The 20196-nt window shown below is 40.7% G+C and overlaps 1 protein-coding gene across 2 annotated transcripts in view; it reads right to left on the bottom strand.

Annotated features, from left to right (window-relative positions):
* LOC134586651 (glypican-5-like) overlaps positions 1-5807 on the bottom strand; it is a 300389-nt gene extending 294582 nt beyond the window's left edge. For both annotated transcript variants that reach the window (XM_063442343.1, XM_063442344.1), the window contains exon 1: positions 5236-5807. In XM_063442343.1, the coding sequence (XP_063298413.1) occupies positions 5236-5386 (151 nt within the window). In that variant the 5' untranslated portion in view covers positions 5387-5807. The remainder of the gene's footprint in view (positions 1-5235) is intronic.
* Positions 5808-20196: the final 14389 nt, after the last annotated feature.

Below are 20196 nucleotides of genomic sequence, written 5' to 3'. Positions count from 1 at the left end.
TCTCCGGCGGTGTACCAGTCGCGTGGTAAGGGTTGCAAGGCTGGGAGGGTGGTGTCTGGCACCGAGAAGCCCTCTGGCAATGTGATACCCAATTCTCGGAGGAAGGGCGTAGGGTCAGTGCCTGGCATGAGGATGTGAGGTCTGCCTTGCTTAAAGACCATTAATTTAAACGGATGTCCCCAGGCATACCTGATCGTGTTGGCCCTGAGCAGTTCCGTAATCGGTCTCCACTCTCTTCTGCGTTGGAGGGTGATGGGGGCCAAGTCCTGAAAAAGGGAGATTTCTTTGCCCTGGTGTTTTATGGGGTTGTCCCTGGCCTTCCTCAGCACTGCTTCCTTTGTCTGGAAGTGGAGGAACCGGACTATTATGTCTCTGGGCCTTGTGTTGTCATCTCTTCGGGCCCGCAAGGCCCTGTGGGCTCTGTCAATGTGCCAGTGCTCATCTGGTATCTCCGGCAAGAGGGGGCGTAGGATCGTGAGAAGCAAGGCCGAAATTGGGCCTTCATCTTGTTGCTCCGGTAGGCCGCGCACGCGGATGTTGTTGCGGCGCGACCTGTTCGCTAGGTCCTCTAGAGCTGCCTCAGATGCTTCCAGCCGGGCTGTGAGCGTGTTGACATGGGCGGACATCGTGTTGTGAGCCACCGTGGTTGTTTCCACGCGGTGCTCGAGGTCTGCTGTTCTCTCACCCATCTTGTGGATTTCAGACATCACCTCCTTCGATGACCTATCTATCTCTCGGGCTAGGTAGCTCTTCACCGCCGCCAGTTCGGTCAGTATGTGGGCCATATCGGAAGATGCCAGGCTGTGAGGCTGAGGTGTGCTCAGGGTCGTCGGTGAGGCCTGGGCTCGTGGGCTGGATCCGCCGCCATTTTGGGAGTCTTGGCGCGGCGTGCGGGAGGCCGCAAACAGATCGGGTACCGTGGCGGTGTTATCCATGGTTTTTTTGCCCGATTTTCTCGGCTGGCGCCTATCCATGGCAGGTCAGGAGGAGGGAGGTAAGGTTTTTTTTTTGTTTTGGTCGGTTTATCGCCGTTGTGAGCTGTTGGTACAGGGGGCTAAGCGCGGAGCTCTAGGCTTGCACGTCCAGCTTGGTTCCCGGTCAAGCCACGCCCCCTATTTTAAACATTTTAATGAATAGATTTATTTTAGGCGTATTTAGCCATTTTTTACATTCAACAAAATTCATAGATACTTAGTTGTCTTTATTTTTAGGATTTAGCTGTGTATTTCTTTGTGGCATTTCACTTTTCTTGCAGAAACCAATTAGTGTAACTTTCAAAATGTGCAAAACAAAAACACAAAGCAAATATAGCTCTATTCGTAGACATGGCAGGGGGAGTGCACAATTGTCAGCTCTTGGGAACGCTCAACATTCCTATGTTGCTATACATTTTTGTATGTACACAGCTCCTGATCCTGTGAGTTGTGTTTATGGGTATTTAATTTAAAATAGTAAGGGTTTTCTTCACTAAACACTTAATTTTAGTAAACTGAAAGCCGAAACTGGCAATCTGTAATTTATCGCTAATAATTTTCGCAGTTAAGGTATTCTCTTCGGCCGAGAGCTCAGCTGATTCCATTGTTTTATAACAATATCATACCAACGTCTTTATACTGGTTAAAATACACAGTTTAGATTCATCAGAGCTTTGTATACAGTGTTAAAGGAACACTGTAACAATTTTTCAGTATTCCTGAAAATAAAAGTTTATACGTAATTTACTTTTTGACATGTGTTATCATGTAATGAATGCATATAAATGAATAGTTTTTTAGAGCATCCTCTGGTTTATCCATGTCATGACTAAAGATGACTGACTTCTTGAAGTGAAATTGAGTCAGGAGGTGCAAGGAAACAAGGTATTTATATGTATGCATAAAAATACACACGTAGGCTTCAATACTACATGTATTTTATTTTTGATAATTGATCATAATTAAAAAAATATGAACCCAAAACAGAAAAACTTGAGGAAAAGTATTCTGCAGACCCTTTCTCAATGTGAAATGCTCTTAGTTAAAAACACTTACCCCTATATATAAAAGTGAATATGACTCCTCCCACCACACCAACAAATGAACATGGAAGAAACAAATGTAGAGGACATACCCCAGACATCAGATAGAGGCTTGGAGTCCAAAAGAACCACCTAAATCACCAATCAAATTATTCAGATTGCACCAAATCATTGCATTTGTTCATGAATAAAAGTTAGTTGACTCTTCTAAACAGCACTTCCCTTCCAGGTCCAGAGGATAACAGCGGAGATATTCAGTATCAGCATTGCAGCTCCGCTATACTCCCTTTTATTAATATGGGGGTCATAGTGACCTCCATACGTTGTATTGCGGGGGGGGGAAGGGGGGAGAAATTGTAAATATTTATTACATGGAGGGAAATGGTAGCGCTGTCGGCTCCCTCCTTGCTTTTTTATTTTTTTCCAAATGCGCAGTGTTATTTTCGACCTAATGGATGAAAACAAATTATTTTTTTACCGAATTTTCGAAATTCGGAATGGACTAATTAAATTTTTATTTAGTACGAATTAATTCGTACAAAACGATAATTGCACTGGTGCACATGTCTACCATGTATACTAAAATCACCGAAAAAAATCACATTGTTTTATACTCTATTTTGAACACTTGTGAAAGTATTTAGAAAATTGGGCAGACTAGATGGGCCGAATGTTTCTTATCTGCCGTCACATTCTATGTGATCTCACCGTATTAAACACTTGTGATCTCACTTTATCTTGAACATTTTTGATCTCACTGTATTGAACACTTGTGATTTCACTCTAATTTGAATACTTGTGATCTCACCATATTGAACACTTGTGATCTCACCATATTGAACACTTGTGATCTCACCTTATTGAATACTTGTGATCTCACCATATTGAACACTTGTGATCTCACACTATTGGACACTTGTGATCTCACACTATTGAACACTTGTGATCTCACTGTATTTTGAACACTTGTGATATTGTCGTATTGAATACTTGTGATCTCGCTGTATTGAACACTTGTGATCTCACCGTATTGAATACTTGTGATCTCACCGTATTGAACACTTGTGATCTCACCATATTGAACACTTGTGATCTTGCTGTATTAAACACTTGTGATCTCACTCTATTTTGAACACTTGTGATCTCATCGTATTGAACACTGGTGATCTCATCGTATTGAACACTAGTGATCTCGCTGTATTGAACACTTCTGATCTCATCATATTGAACACTTGTGATCTTGCTGTATTGAACACTTGTGATCTCACTCTATTTTGAACACTTGTGATCTCATCGTATTGAACACTGGTGATCTCATCGTATTGAACACTAGTGATCTCGCTGTATTGAACACTTCTGATCTCATCATATTGAACACTTGTGATCTCACTGTATTGAACACTTGTGATCTCACCATATTGAACACTTGTGATCTCACTGTATTGAACACTTGTGATCTCACTCTATTTTGAACACTTGTGATTTCATCGTATTGAACACTTGTGATTTCATCGTATTGAACACTTGTGATTTCATCGTATTGAACACTTGTGATTTCATCGTATTGAACACTTGTGATATCGCTGTATTGAACATTGCTGATCTCATCATATTGAACACTTGTGATCTCACCATATTGAACACTTGTGATCTCACTGTATTGAACACTTGTGATCTCACTCTATTTTGAACACTTGTGATCTCATCATATTGAACACTTGTGATGTCAATGTATTGGGAACATTCACGTGTAATCTAAGTTTTATGCACTCACAAATAATCTCACTTAATGGAAGAAATCACATATATGTTCTTATTTATTAGATATACACACACGTGGAATCACTCTGAGGTGAACACAATCACATGTAACCTTATATTTGATTCTCTCACATGGACTCTCACTACATGTAATCTAACTCCAGGGAACAAACTCATAAACTAGGGTATGCAAGGATTATACATGTAGCCCTACTGCACCTAATCTCACCATGTAAGATGTAATCACACGGCATTGCACTCTATAAGAATCATTCCCTGTGATCAGCCTGTTTATTAATTAATGTTTAATTTCATTTTAGAGAAGGATTTTGGCTGATATCATCCATGAAATCCCCTTGCATGTCCGTGCATTCCTAGTCATTACATACAGTATGTTAAGTGTTCCGATGCCCTGATGTGACAGTATTAAAACTGGTCCTGCATATGGTGTGTGGCACATAATCTCACTATGTACACTACACACATACATAATCTCATTACATTAATTGCTCACATTGCAACAGCATGTAATCCTATTACTGGACAGCAACTATGCGTTGGTATAATAACACATCCTGGTCCAATACAACATGTGCAAAGCAGTCAACTTCAAAACAAGTCCAAGGGCCACAAAAGCTGCCTACCCCCCATTCATTGTACTAATACTGTAATCAGCATCGTGTCCTCATACAGGTGAATGTGCAAGATTCACTGTCTGCTATAGAGTTAATGCACAAGATTATATATATATATATATAAACAAAACCAAGAGGGCTGCACTCACCTGAACATGCATACATTATAGGGTGCTGCTGGGGCCAAAATATACAAAATACAGAATCCAGCGTACTCTATTTAGCATTGACTTGCAGAGAGTCCCAGTAAGGAAGTATTTCCCAAGTAAGTGGATTAATCTCATTAGAGCAAGCATTAGGCTGCTAGTGTATGAGCTGCTAAGAATGGGGTACATTGACGTTGAGGCAGGCTTATGCAATATATGATCATATAATGTAACTAAACCCCCATTATGTGTTGCCTAGGTGAGGTGTTTTTAAACACAACTATTACAATCTCTAAGATTTGAAATCATTGTTTAGTGAATAAGCGAGTGCGTTGGATTCTGTATTTTGTATGTATATATATACTGTCTGCACAGAGATGCATATACTGCCTGCTGTGAAGTTAATGTACAGGAATATACATTCTGATTGCTGTGGGCTATGCATATTGTCTGCTGTAGGGTTAACGCACAAGGATATACATAGTGTCTATTACAGAGTTAACGCACGGAATATGTACAGGGTCTGATGTATTCACTTTGAATTCACTTTGAATTCCTGACAATTCTCACCCTGCTTGCCTGCTGTATCCTGTAATGTTAGTGCTTGGGAGGGGTGTACAATGCATGCACAGATACGTACAGTATACAATAAATGATACGTGTTATATTCACTCACCTTCCAGCGGTACCTCAGGTACAAGTCTTGCTCTCCCGACCTGCTGGAGTTGGAAAGCCGCACGCACCTCATAGCAACTCGGCAGCCGTGAGGAGGGCATCAGGGCAAATAAGTTCAGGAGCAGGAGAAGGGACAGGGAGAAACGGGGCATCTCACAGCTTTGCCCAAGGTGCCAGCCTTTATCTACATATACACTGCATCGATACCCTTGCAACACTCCAAAAAGCAGCTCGCTAGACACCTGCGCAGGAGGTGCAACACCTAGACTCCCATAACTTTTTGGGAAGAGAATTCAGCAAATACACAGCCTGACAGCCCCCTCCGTCCTGTCTCTTAACTCCCTCTGTCCAGCATGCTGTCTTGTTACAGTGGGGGTGTGTGTCTGCCAGTGCAACCCCCTGTGATACAGCAGTCTCCTCTGTCACTTTTCTGTCAGTCACAGCTGTCTCGGACAGTGTCAGAGCTGTCTCACTGTCTGCATTATTTCTCTCCTAATAATTTGCTTGTCAGCTTCTTTCTGTCTCCCAGATCAATCCCAGACGGACAGGTCCCTCCTCCCAACTTCAAGCAGTTCTTCCTCTCCCTCCACTGTTCTTTTGCAGCCCCTCCTTCCTCCTCTCATCCCCCATCCCCTCATGACAATTTAACTCCCCTCTTCCGAGCCGGTCCATTTGGCCACAATCATTCCTGGTGTTACAGTTTATGTGAATCCAAGCAGGAATTTTGTCTGGTGCAATGCTACAGAAACGATGATGACATCCTTCATTTGACAGCCTAACTAATCTTTTTGATTCATACATATAAAATGAGAAACTAATGCTTCTCTGGAAATTACAATATTGGATAAAACGTTAAAAAAATGACCTATAATCTATGTTAACTTTTTTTTTTTATGCAATGACCCATTTTCCCTTTAAATTTATACTAAAGATTTAGCAAATTACACCTCAATCCAGTCCAGGCACAGCCAATGAGGAAAAGACATGGAAACATTGTTTAATTTCTCCTATTCTATATGTGTACTGTACTCTATGTCGCCTGCCAGGTGTAAAGGACAGAGCTTATAATATGATAAAGAGGTAGATCTCTACATTTAATTTCATTTTCCACACCTCACAAATACATATTTTCTAAATATAAGGGGTAAATAAACATAATTTTACAAGTTTTGGAAAGAGACAGGACCCCATTAAAAGTTCGACCTTGAAAGCTAAGATACAAGAATGAACCTTCATTTAACCCCTTAAGGACACATGACATGTGACATGTCATGATTCCCTTTTATTTCAGAAGTTTGGTCCTTAAGGGGTTAAACATAAAAAAAACGACTTGTATCTTAGCTCCAGGCTGATTGTTGTCTCCCTACAGACATTTAAGGTAAAATAAAAAATATTTTCTTTGATTTTTGTGGGACTCATTGGCAAGCAAGTTTGTATGTACAATAATGCATTACCTGGATTGCATTTAAGTAACTTAAAAAGAACAATTTTAATGTCTGCATGTGTTATTTAATTAAAATAAGAATAATTAACCTTTTTAAAATATTTTTTAGATGGACCTAAAATAAATACATGGCAATCGCTTGGCAGACTATTTTTGAATGATACAAGTAGCTAAATGCCTTGATTCTTATTGAATGTCTGTTCCAACCAGTAGAGGCTTGATTTTTGTACCCATTAAAAGGATTAACAACCATTATTTAGAGGTTAGTATCTTTATATATGTTTTAATTAGTGCAGATTATTTTTAAAGCAATATTTATATAATGCATTAAATGGGTTGTAAAATCATGTTACAGCGGGCTTTTAAAAGCCTGATCTCTGAACTGCTACCTGAAACAAATGGCAATTAGTGTTGCATATAAAACTGTCTATATGTTAACACTTTTTCTAGATGATTGGGCAATTTATAAGTTATTATAATAACTGTTTTTACACATTCACTCATTGTCTTCTCTGCTGAGGATTTAGAGAGAGAGAGATTTTGACAGCAGATTAAAGGACCACTATAGCCACCAGACCACTTCAGCTCAATGAAGTGGTCTGGGTGTCAGGTCCCTCTAGTTTTAACCCTGCAGCTGAAAACAGAGAAACTGCTATGTTTCACTGAGAGGTAATCCAGCCTCTAGTGGCTGTCTCCCTGACAGTCACTAGAGGCCACTTCCACGATTTACACCAAGTAAATCGCACTTATTTTATGCTGCACATCCTCATGGAGTCCAGCATCAAAAAAGATCCCCATAGGAAAGCATTGAGTAATGCTTTCCTTTGGGCTGGCTTAAATGTGCGCGCGCGCCTCCAGCAGCGCATGCACATTCGGCTCCACTTGGAAGCTGATGTTGATGGAGGAGAATTCACCAATGCAGAGGGAGCCTGGCCCTGGATTAAGGTAAGCAAATAAATGGATAATTAACCATTTATTCGCCATGGAATGGGGCCCTAGTCACCTAAATGGTGATTAGAGCTCTATAGCATTAGGAATACATATTTGTATTCCTAACGCTATAGTGTTCCTTTAAGACCTATTCGTCCATCTGATCTCCCTATATCCTATCAGAAAAGCTAGCCTTTATTTGAAACTGCAGGGTTTGACTTCTTGTTCTGTCTGCTGTCATATTACACAACACATCATCATTCTGTAAGATGTTACATACTTTGAGTCAATCTTACATTTCTATCATATCTACTGCAGTACTTCACTACTCAGGCTATACACAGTAAAGAGGAACTGCTATGTCCTCAATCTTAGCTCAAGCTAATAGCTAACTAAAAGCTCAGAATAGTGTATTAAAGTATATAAATTAGTTCTTTCTTGCAGGTCCAGACACGACACATACACATGTATGACACTACATATGCTGCATATGGCATTTCTCAGCTATATGCTTAAAGGGACCCTCCACTGCCCCAATACAGCATACGTAAGTCACTTTGCAGTAGATAAACCCCTAATGAAAACTTGCATGGATTTAATTATGCATTTTTTTTATTGGGGGATATTTAAAATCAGCTTGCAAAATCTGCAGATCTCTTGTCTGCTGCCTTTTCAAGCTCTCCTTCCCTTCCCAAATACATCATAAATAAAAATCACTATTTAGTAGATAAAACATGCATTGGGGATATGTCAAAAAACAACTTGTAGAAGCTGCATTTCTCTTATTTGTCTGCAGCCTTTGCAAGCCCTCCCCTTCTTACCTAACCCAGACTTTTGGTGGCTGTCCAATCACAGACTTCCCAATGCAACTCAATGAGAAGTCTTTGCAAAGCAGGTGCTCTGAGGAATTGCGTTCAGCTCCACTGCGGTAAGAGATGAACTCAGTGGATCTAAACTCAGAGGCAGCAATTGCTCAGGCGCCTGCTTTGCAAAGACTTCTAATTGAGCTGCATTGGGAAATCTGTGATTGGACAGCCACAGAAAGTCTGAGCAGGGTTATAATGGGAGGGATTGCAAAGACGGCAGGCAATAGAATTATAGCTTTTTCAAGCTGTTGTAGATATATCCCCAATGAAAAAAAATAATTCTATTCAATTTAGCATCTACTAAACAGTGTTTATTTTTTATTTTTTTTAAATTTGGGCAATGGAAAGCGCCATTAATTAAGGATGCGGCTAAATCTAATAGTTAGTATAACGCTCTACAGGTAGAATTTGAAATACATGTCTGTGAGTGTTCCTTTAAAGACTTTTTAAAAAAAATACATTTAACATGTTTTAAGTTTAATCATTCAGATATTGTCTTTTCAATATTAGTGAATGTTCTTCACTAATGGACATTTTCTACCAATTTCAAATAATGTATTAAAGAAAAATAAATAAATAAAACTACACTAAGGAATGCTATATATATATATATATATCTCACAGATATTCATAGCTACGTATTATTCAGCCAATATTAAGTGAATGTAAAATTGAGGACAAACATCTGTTTCCGTTAGTACTCATTTTATTTAAAAAAAAAAATTGATTGAAACTTAACTTAAAGAAAACACAACTTATTAAACAAAACTTTAAAATAGCATAACTTATATTGTTTTAGATATAAGATAACTTGGATCGGGGACAGCTGTGGATATGATGAAGCACAAACATGATTTTCTCTTAATTCTGGAGAACATTTAGGTTTCATTTTTCGAAAAAAAAGAGAATGAAAATGGATGAATTACAGATGAATAATATAAAACAAAACCTTTGGTCACAGCTGTTTGGTGTTGAAGGCTGCCTTTACTGTTGACACCTTCTTGACAAACCACTGGTCTTTAGTTGGAAAAATATTAGGTTTAACTAAACTCAATGCATTTTCTGTCAATATTGTAAAAAAAAAAAAAAAAAAAGATATACAGTTGCTCAGCGTGATTTATCATTTTCTGCAAGCTTAACTACATGTATGTTAGTGTGTGTATACGTATAATAATGTGTATTTGTATGTATCTGTATCTGTATATATACATCCCACTTGCAAACTGTGCAGATTTTCATGTGACAGCGATAGTTTTTGGCCTCCTGTCCCTTTATGTTATTACACTGGGACTTTGTCACTGTTCATTTAAAAATGTAATTAAAGAAGCTGATTGGACAACCTTAATTTTTTTTTAAAACAATGGAATCTTGGAGCTCGTTTCCCAGATAAATAAAAATTGCCCATCCTGGCTGTAACGGCACCCCAGGCATAAAATGCAGCAGGCGGGCAACCAGGCTCATCACATCTATCCCCTTTTCCAAACAGACTAACATGGTATCTGACCTCCTGCTGGTCAGTGCCCTGGTTAGTCCAGCAGCCCACCCATAAAACACAATTAGTAGTACAGACCACCCACAATAAATGGTTACTACACCTGAGTGCGGGGAAAAGTTGTCCATGTCCAGGTGCCTCAACACAGCTGTGTGGGGGACTGGTACGCTGAATTGGTGGGTTGCGAGGTGGGCAGAGACCAGCTGTACTCTGCCCTGATGCCAGCACTACCACGGAAGTAGCCTGATGGGAGCCTGGTTGCTGGAGGGGGAGACCGACTGGCTCCCCTTTGGATACATAGCTGTGCTGCTGGAGGGGGAGACTGATCGTCTCCCCTTTAGACAAAGCACCATGCTGCTGTGGGGGGAGACCAACTGTCTCCCCTTTGGCTAAACAGCCCTGTTGCTGGGGGACAGGACCGACCATCCCTACCCCCTGTGGTTTGGGCACAGAGACTACGGTCCCATCTGCACCGGTGTGGGGCTTATCATCTCCCCTTGGTGGGCTAGGCTGCCGCTGGTACCAAATGCCTTTCCTTAATGCATCCCGGCCATCCAGGTCCTCTTCCTCGTATAACACTGCTGGTTCTATTCTGTTGCTTTTAGGGTCGCTGTACTAGGACATGCGTTGCCCCCAACTTGTAAATCCACGGAATGGTATCTCATGTAGCTGTCCTTCTGGCTGTGGGAACGATCCCGCCACTTGCCACCAATTGTAACAGGACCCCCAGGCATAAAAGGGGTTAAACCGCCGTTTAGTAGATCTTCCCTTCCAGAGACACAGGCACAGCTACTGCAGAACCCCAAACTCCCGAACAGGATACAAAGCAGTACTCTAAGCTCCTGAACTGGAACCTCACGAATAGCTGCTAGCAGCTGAACAGGAAAAGCACCCAAGCGGCTTACACCCCTGGCAATCAGTCTCTAACAGCATACAGTAAATCCCCCCAAGAACGAGACAAAGCTCTGTGTTGAGGGTCAAGCAGTGAACAGACAGAGCTGTGGGTTTATTGTTCTTATATACACATTAGTACCACCCACAGGGTTTTGGAAAACAACCAATAAACACGTACAATACACTCAGACACTCCCAGACAAAATCCTCCCCTCTGCCTGTGATACAATTACATTACACAATGGGTAATGTAATTATCACAGGCAGAGAAATACAGTTTTTCCACATTATTCATAACTTTAAAAGTATGCATCACATTCACATAACACTTACATTTTCAGCATACTCAAAATACAAACATACGTCAAAATCATACAAATTGGTCCAGTGGTTCAAAAGATAGATCGTACTCCTTTGTGACCAAATGAAGCATGACTTTTCTGCCTAAAACCAGTTCCACAGAGTCTTCTATCCTGGAGATAATTGGGAAGTAATCCAATTATCTCCAAGGACAGAGGCAAAACTCCATTGAACACATGGCAGCAAAAGACAATAAAATACATAAAAAATATATAACTGTGCAGCCATTGCATAAAACAGGTACATCCAACATATCCCCAGGTAGCTCAGATCTGAGCGCACAGTTTTACTGAATGGTGCTCAGATCACACACATACAGTTCAATTGCCATGGAGCCAAAGTCTTTCCCATAGTCTTTCATTATACGAATGAGCTCCATGGCATAGCTATCTGGGGTATCACCGCTCAAACAGGGCAAGCACCGAATGAGGCAGCAGGTGGGCAACCAGGCTCCTCTAATGCACAGTGGCGAGATTGGTCTCGTCACACTGGCATACATAGTGGAAAAGATGCTAAAGTCTAAAGAAATATCATGCATGGTACCTCTAAGTGAGCGGTTATAAATAGAAATAGACTTTGAACCAGGAGACAAGAATATATTGTGTATAAAACTTAGCTTTTATTAGAATCCATTATACATATCCACAAAGCAAATGCACATGAGAATAAATATATATACAAGTGTCAGATCTAAACTGGAGAGCTGTAGTATGAATCACTATGAATAACATGGGAGCAGTATATAATAAGCTAAAGCTACTGGAATAGAATATGTTGAATACAAGTGTTGCATACAAGCTAAGTTTGCAAAGTTGTACAAAACGGACTACTGGAAAATAAACAGTCAGTTAAAAAATGTAAAATCTGTGTGGTAGACCTCAGAGCAAAACTGCAGAAATTCCCCTGATGCTGCAGTTAAAACCTCAGTAGGTAGACAAATTAAATACGTAAGCACTATAGGGACACGCTCCCCATTATATGAATCAGCACTGCTATAGGAACAAAACTCTGCCTCATATGAAACTTTATAGGCCTAACTCATTTTACTAATCCATGCATCCATGTCAGCTATGCTTGTAGTTCAGCTACTTCGGCCTCAAATTTTAAATTCACTTGCAATATAATAACCACATTAGTCTCCACTCCCTCTAACCTACCCACAGAGAAAACAACAAATGCAGTGTCCAATATCGATCCCTCCACACTAGTGACGTAGCTAGAGCTTTTGCTGCCCCTACCTCGACCCACATCATGTTCAGTGCAGTCGCGGACATACCCCTTTTAAGTACTCAACGCCTCTAGCCTAACACAGTTTACAACCTTTTCAAACTTATTTTAAGATATACACCCAATGAATACATGCATGAAAAATTCATGCATGGAATTCATTGGGGGCATATCTACTAAACAGTGATTTTATGGGGTGGGGTTTTCCCATAATGTACCTTCACAGTCAGTCTCTCCTCATTTAATTCCCCATATCATTAAATTGAATTTTCCTTAATGATCAGTTCACCCAAGTCTAATCACCATCTCCCACCTTATGCTGTCCATTCGCCTTTAAATATTATATTACCCCAATAAGCCCATTCTCCTGGTTCTGCCTTGATTCACCATTACTTCAGCAACATGACATCCAGTTTCTGCTCCTTTTTTGCACACGTTAACCACCTGTTAATAGATCGGATGTAGATTTCAATAGGCATGCCACACTCTGTCCTGACGAGTGTAGGGAGGAAGGAGCAGTGGCAGTGAAGGATAAGGAAGGCAGACCTGTCAATTCCACAATTACCACCACCACCGCTAACAAAAGTAAATACATTAAAAAATAAAATGGCTGGTGGCTTTGTTCTACAAATTAGCACCTTGCGAGCCACTTGCAGCTTGCAGGCCACCATCTGGACAGCAGCAAAGACATGGAGTCTCAAAATACAAGTGATAAAGAACTTTTAACCTATATCAATTTTAACGGACCGCTGGTCTCCAAGCACCATAACCACTGCAGACCCACGAACCGCCGCAGCTTGGTTGGGGTCTCGCCGTCTCCACCCACTCTGGACCCAAGACCAGGGTCCAGCTTCCAGTAGGTCGACCTCTCCGAATTCCAGAGAGCAGGAACAGGAACACACTCTTAGCAGAGCTTAGTGATTATATCCTGGGGAGTAAAGTGATTATAGCAATCCCCAGAGTGTAGTTCTCCAATCCCCCAAACATGAGCCGAAACTTCATGAAGGTACAAGATGATCTGTTTAATCAGCAGCAAAGGGTTTTCTTTTATGCAAGTTTTCAGGCCAGAGGCACACCCCCTGGACCTGGTGTTAAACTGTGACAAAGGGGACACAAACCAATGGGAACACTAATTAACAAAATAACACTCCTACATACACAGTAAAATACCTCCCCTCTATCCTGGAGATAATTGGCTTAAGGAACTGCAGTAAACTCATTATATTATCTCCAGGTACAGAACATATCTCCATTTTACACTAACAGTAAAATACATAAAACATACATAATTCCTATTATATCACACAGAACCCCCACATTTACCTATCCCCAGATAGCTCGGATCTGAGCGCCCAATATAGGTGACCAGCGCTCAGATCTCATGAACAGAGTAAATTTGCCATGGGGTTAAAGTTTTGCAAGGGCTGATGAGAGATTGAGGAGGGACAAAGCAGCCAGTTTAAACTGGTCTAGCAGTGTCCCTGGGACAACGTCCTGCTGGAGAACAATGGGACAGGTATTAAAGGGGGAGGGGAAGAGGTACATTCTCCCATGGAATCAAAGGGTCTTTTAAAAGTCCCAATATGCCCACATATAGTTTTTAAAGGGCCATACACCCCAGGGCCATAGTCATGAGGCAGGAGGCTGGCAATCATGCTCCTCCAAAAGCCAGGGGCAAAGGGCAGTTGGTCACATAAAAACCCAGTGACAAAAGACAGTTTGTCACATCAATTTTTTCATATATCCTTCAGCAATCTGACATCTGCATCTGTAAATACGTCTCTAAAACGTATTTGTTTTTAAACGGAAGAGAATGGGATTGTTCATTGTTGAAGTATTTAATCCACTCGTACTTGCTTCTTCATAACTCTATGGAGACTGATAGATAACCTCCTACCTAGCAGTTCTCTAGTTTTTATTATTTTTATAAAAATCCTCTCTCCACTTTATTTATGTCACCTACATGTTGCTGATACCACTGCATCTCATGCTGTATTTCTTTTCTGTGGATGGAGATATAGATAAAAAATATAAAAGGAAGACATGTAACAGTTCCTGAAATGTCTTGCTATACATCTATTGATACCGGTATATTGAATGGCCATTATTATTTCAAATCAGTGGTCACAGGCGTGCAGCTCTCATATCTGACTGCAGAACCAGTATTAAGATCGAATATCTCACTCCATTTTTTCTGTCATCAGTGATTAATTAAACAGTAACGGACCCTCTTATTTCCTGATTGCAAAACCTCCTTTCCTTCTTCTCTCTAGGGATAGATGAGTGTCATTTGTATAGTCCTGTGATAGAATGCTGCCCAAGGAATTCTTATATTGATTCAGAATCGATAGAATAAATTAGAATCATTTCTCTGCTAAAGTAATTTTTTTTAACTTACAAAAGCTCAATGTATCCTGACATTTCTATACTCTGAAACAACAGACCCGTTTATTAACTCCTTCTCTGCTGATCTTTTCTGAGCTTTGTCTCAGTCCTTTGCTCCTTTGTCTGTGTCCTTTGCTGTTGAGAATTTAGATGTTTATTTGATACTTTCAGTAAAACACAATTTTCAGTCCTTTTTCTTGAAGTTCCTCTACAAATCATATTTTTGCCTGCATGTTTTGTTCTACTAAAATACCGATCAATTATGTATCTCTTGTGTGCAAACAAAACTACCTACAACGAAAAACATAAGGAAATAAAAATAAAATGCATGGCACATAATAATGTTTTAAAATAATATACTATTTAAAAGGACAGTAGCTTTAATTGTGCATATTTCTTTAATTCCTCCCCCCCCCCCCTTTTTTAGGTTTGTATTCCTGACACAAAAGTGTTCCGTTAAGGGTCCGATGAGAAACAAACTTCAATGAGAGATGTAACATTGTCATGTTAAGAGTAAAAAGAATTGATCATTTGCCAAATCCTAAAATGAATACAATTACAAGTTTGCATAGACTCATAGTTAAAGGGCCACTATAGTCACCAGAACAACTACAACTTAATGTATTTGTTCTGGTGAGTAGAATCATTCCCTTCAGGCTTTTTGCTGTAAACACTGTCTTTTCATTGAAAAGGCAGTGTTTACATTGTCCCACAGGGGCACCTCCAGTGGCCACTCCTCAGATGGCCATTGGAGGTGCTTCCTGGGGCAGTGCAGCACTACCGTTCAGCGTCTCCACGCTCTGCATTGAGACGCTGAATTTTCCATTATGGGAAAGCATTGAATTAGCTAAAAATTGTAAATTCTGATGATGTCACCAAGGAGGTGAATCAGGGGTGAAGCCAGCACCGGTGGACTCGGGAGGTGCTGAAAATAAGGTAAGTTTTAACCCCTTCTAATAGGATCAAGGGGGGCAAGCCATCTAAATAGTGTTTTTAACACTTTAGGGTCAGGTTTGTGTTCCTGACCCTATAATGTTCCTTTAAGATGTGGATGCATTTTTTAATGCCTCCTACCACATTTCTTAAGTCAACATGAATAAACAAAAATATCTACCTGACTTCCAGTGTAAAGACAGACTACTCTTCCAAGTCCGATCTGCCGTTTTTGAAGTCATCAATTCAAATGGATTTTGTCCAACAGCCACACAATGAAAAGGTTCATTAGAAAATATAAATATACCATATGTACAATTTAATATACACAATTTTGAATGTGTTATTCACATGTATATCTTCAAGAACCAGGCAATATTGTGTTTTACTTTGTAGATAAAAGCATGTAATGAAAAAAACATACTCTATTTGTATAGGACAATCAAAAGCCACTACACCTACCATGTTGTTCATTTTGGAAGCTACTTTTCTTTCATTGATTACAAAATGCTTTTGAGATAGCTTTAATAAACAAGGGGAGGAATAAAGCACACGAAGAGTATATATTTTTAGGAACTATACAACATGGCAAGTAAATCAGCTGCCCACTTCAATTACGTCTGACAACTTGCAATATTCTAGAAATTAGTGTTTTAATGGAGATCACCTGACACTAACATATAGATATATTTACATTTTGTTAAAGGGACACTATAGGCACACAGATCCATTCATATCAATGAAGTGAACTGGGTGCAGTGTGCCCATTGTTTTCATCCTGTTGTATAAAATATTATTATTATCTTTATTATACTTTATTTATAAAGCGCCACCACATTCCACAGTGCTGTCCATGGGTACAATGGTACAAGTAAAAAGACACAGTACAATATAACTAAGAGACAATACAAACTTTCAGAAACTAATACAGGAGGGGATGAAGGCCCTATATCCGTGGGAACTTACTATCTACATGGATAGGTGATATACAGGATGTGGGGACTGCAAGGGTGAGAATAATGTTAATACAGAGTGAGATGAGGTCATTCATTGGGTAAGTGGAATGCATTAGTTACAGAGTTGAGTGCTAGGTTTCCCTGAACAATAATGTCTCTAGGGAGAGTTCTTTCCCCTAGTCTATCTTCCTTTAGTCTATCTTAAAATAAGATAGACTTGGGGAAAAACTGATAGCACAGGGAAGTGCGTTCCAAAGAGTACGTGCCGCACAAGAGAAATTCTGCAGTCTAGCATAGTAAGAGGTAATAAGAGAAGATGCATGGAGCAGGTCGTTGTTAGATCTTGGGGGCGAGCTGGATTATATTTGTAAATTAAAGATGTCATCCAGGAAGAAATGCCAGTTAACAATCATTGATGGGAGAAAGGATCAGGGGTTTAGAAGTAGATCTAAGTGTCATCATCATAAAGGTGATATTTGAAGCCATTGCTGTTGACAAGTTTACCCAGTGATGAGGTCTAAAAGGAGAAGGGTAGAGGACCAAACGAGAAGAAACGTCATCCTCGGGGGCTGAGGGTTGCAGTGGTGATGACCTGGAGTGCAGGAGGAATATTAAAAGTTTGTGTTAGAATTTTGCTTCATGTGGTAAGAGTTTTTTTTAAGTCAGATGATTGAGGTGGTGCTGGTGAATAGTGAAGGGAGCTTAAGGTAGAGAAAACTGTTTAGCATTGGAGGAAAGAGTAAGATAAGAGAAGTAAGTTTGCTTGGCTAAGTGGAAGGGAGAATTATACAAAGGGGAATGTCACTCCTTAGTTGATATGCCTTCATGCAGTACCCATACTCACCACTGTCACTGTTTGGCACTGTTCCTCATTTCTTTTCATTTTAGCACTTCACCTGGCCCTTGTTAAGCACCTTTATAGTTTGGCTTCACCCTTCCCTCCTTGTCAGATCATTGTTTCCTGTTTCCTGTGATTCTGACTCTGCATTCTTTCATCCTGTATCCTGCCTTCCTTGGTCCTGTATTCTGCAGTTCTTGGCCTTGTGTTCTCGTGTCCTCCTGGTCCGGTGTTCCGTGTCTTCCTGGCCCTGTGTTCTCGTGTCCTCCTGGTCCGGCGTTTCCGTGTCCTCCTGGTCCGGCGTTTCCGTGTCCTCCTGGTCCGGCGTTTCCGTGTCCTCCTGGTCCGGCGTTTCCGTGTCCTCCTGGTCCGGCGTTTCCGTGTCCTACTGGTCCGGCGTTTCCGTGTCCTACTGGTCCGGCGTTTCCGTGTCCTCCTGGTCCGGCGTTTCCGTGTCCTCCTGGTCCGGCGTTTCCGTGTCCTCCTGGTCCGGCGTTCCCGTGTCCTCCTGGTCCGGCGTTCCCGTGTCCTCCTGGTCCGGCGTTCCCGTGTCCTCCTGGTCCGGCGTTCCCGTGTCCTCCTGGTCCGGCGTTCCCGTGTCCTCCTGGTCCGGCGTTCCCGTGTCCTCCTGGTCCGGCGTTCCCGTGTCCTCCTGGTCCAGCGTTCCCGTGTCCTCCTGGTCCAGCGTTCCCGTGTCCTCCTGGTCCGGCGTTCCCGTGTCCTCCTGGTCCAGCGTTCCCGTGTCCTCCTGGTCCAGCGTTCCCGTGTCCTCCTGGTCCAGCGTTCCTGTGCCCTCCGGTCCTGTGTTCTGGTTCTGTGTTCTTGTCCTCTGATCTTTTACCAGTGATCCTGATCCTGCAGCCTTTTTCGTATATCCTGCTTCTGGCCTTGCTTCCTGGTGTCATTGTATCTGCCTTGTGGCTCTGGGCCTGTGTCCTACCGATTGCTCGTGGTGGCTGCACGATCCTGCCCAAGTGTATTCCTTATACCAAAGGACTGTTTTGTATACTCTGCCTGCACTATTCGTGCTAATCCTAGTTTATTGTAAATATTGTTCTGTGGCATTGAATATTTATATATTGGTTTTTGTTATCCATTGTCTTTTGGTTCTTTTTATAATATATATCTTGATTTACTCTATTCATTGTGTCTTGGCATTTATTTCTCTGGAAATTGGGTTCCCACATTTAAATGGATAGTGCTGTCTCAGGGCAGCACCCCTTCCTGTCCTGACAGGGAATGAATTTGTAGTGGATGAAATCAGCATCAGAGTGGGATTTCCCAGACACACTCAGCAGTGTGGGAGCATTTTAGCAAGTAACGCATTTTCTGGGAGTGCCAAGACTGCAACTCACACCGTGGGAATTTACACAGTTTAGGAGGGAGGGTGCTGCTGTTATGGGCTGTTATAGCGGAAATGTTGGTGAGGAGCTGTTGAGTAATTATAAAATCCTCATGTATAAATAGGAACATTACTTTTTGGGATGAAAATATAATTTAGCCTTTTTATAAATCACTGGTAAGACCACATCTTAATATGCTATGAAATTTTGGGCACCTGTTCTAAATGAGAATATTATGGCACTAGAAAAAGTTCAGAGGTAGGCTACAAAATTAATAACATGAATGGATAATTTAAGGTATGAAGAAAGGTTAACAAATGTAAATCTCTTTAGTTTGGAAACATGCGCCTTAGAGGGAATATGATAGCATTAGACAAACATATTCAGGGCCAATACTAACAATTGTCTGGATTTATTTTCGATTATAGGACTTTACATAGAACAAGAGGTCATGCATTTAGACTGGAAGAAAGTATATTTAGTCAAAGACAAAGGGAAGGGTTTTGTACAGTAAGAACAATAAGGATGTGAAATTCTCTGCCTGAAGAGGTAGTTTTATCAGAGTATGTACAGATGCTTAAACAGCAATTGGGTAAATAAATAATTTTCAAAAGCATAACATACAGGGATGTACATTTTAATTAGTGGGGCAATAGCTTCTTGATCCAAGGAGATATCTGACTTCCATTCTGGGGTCAATAATAAATTCTTTCCTAGTTTGTTGCACAATTGGAAGCGCTTTAGACTGTTTTTTTTTGCCTTCTTTTGGATTAGCAGCAAAAATCAGATGTGAGAAAGGCTGAACTTGTTGTAAGCATGTCTCTATTCAGCTATGTAACTATGTATGTAAAATTGGAGAGAATCCTCAGCATGTAGATTTCTACAGGTGCACTGGCGAGATAGAGAAGAAATGGGTTTAGCTAATATATTTAGAATTAGATTATAGGAAAGAAGGTGGTGGTCTGAATTGTAAAAAGGGTGTAAGGTGATGTCTGATATAGAGCAGAGGTAGGAATATACCAGGTCAGTATAATATCCATCATGGTGACTGGGAAAGATCAAAGGTGGATGTGAGTGAAATAATTTAAAGAGGCAGCAGGTGCAAATTGGCTGTCAATGGGGATGTTGAAGTCCCCAAGTATCAGTGATAGTTCATTTGGAAAGGAAGGAGGTAGCCAGGTGGCAAAGCAGATCTGGGAGGCAATATAGCATATAATAAATATTTGTAATGTTTTATTTACTTTTCATTTTAATCAGGGTCTTAGAATACACTCAAATTTACCACTGTTTAAAA

The sequence above is a fragment of the Pelobates fuscus genome, chromosome 2, assembly GCF_036172605.1.
Source record: "Pelobates fuscus isolate aPelFus1 chromosome 2, aPelFus1.pri, whole genome shotgun sequence".
NCBI classification, from domain to species: Eukaryota; Metazoa; Chordata; class Amphibia; order Anura; family Pelobatidae; genus Pelobates; species Pelobates fuscus.
The sequence above is the reverse complement of the archived record's forward strand: the minus strand, read 5'-3'. Positions and strand labels throughout refer to the sequence as shown.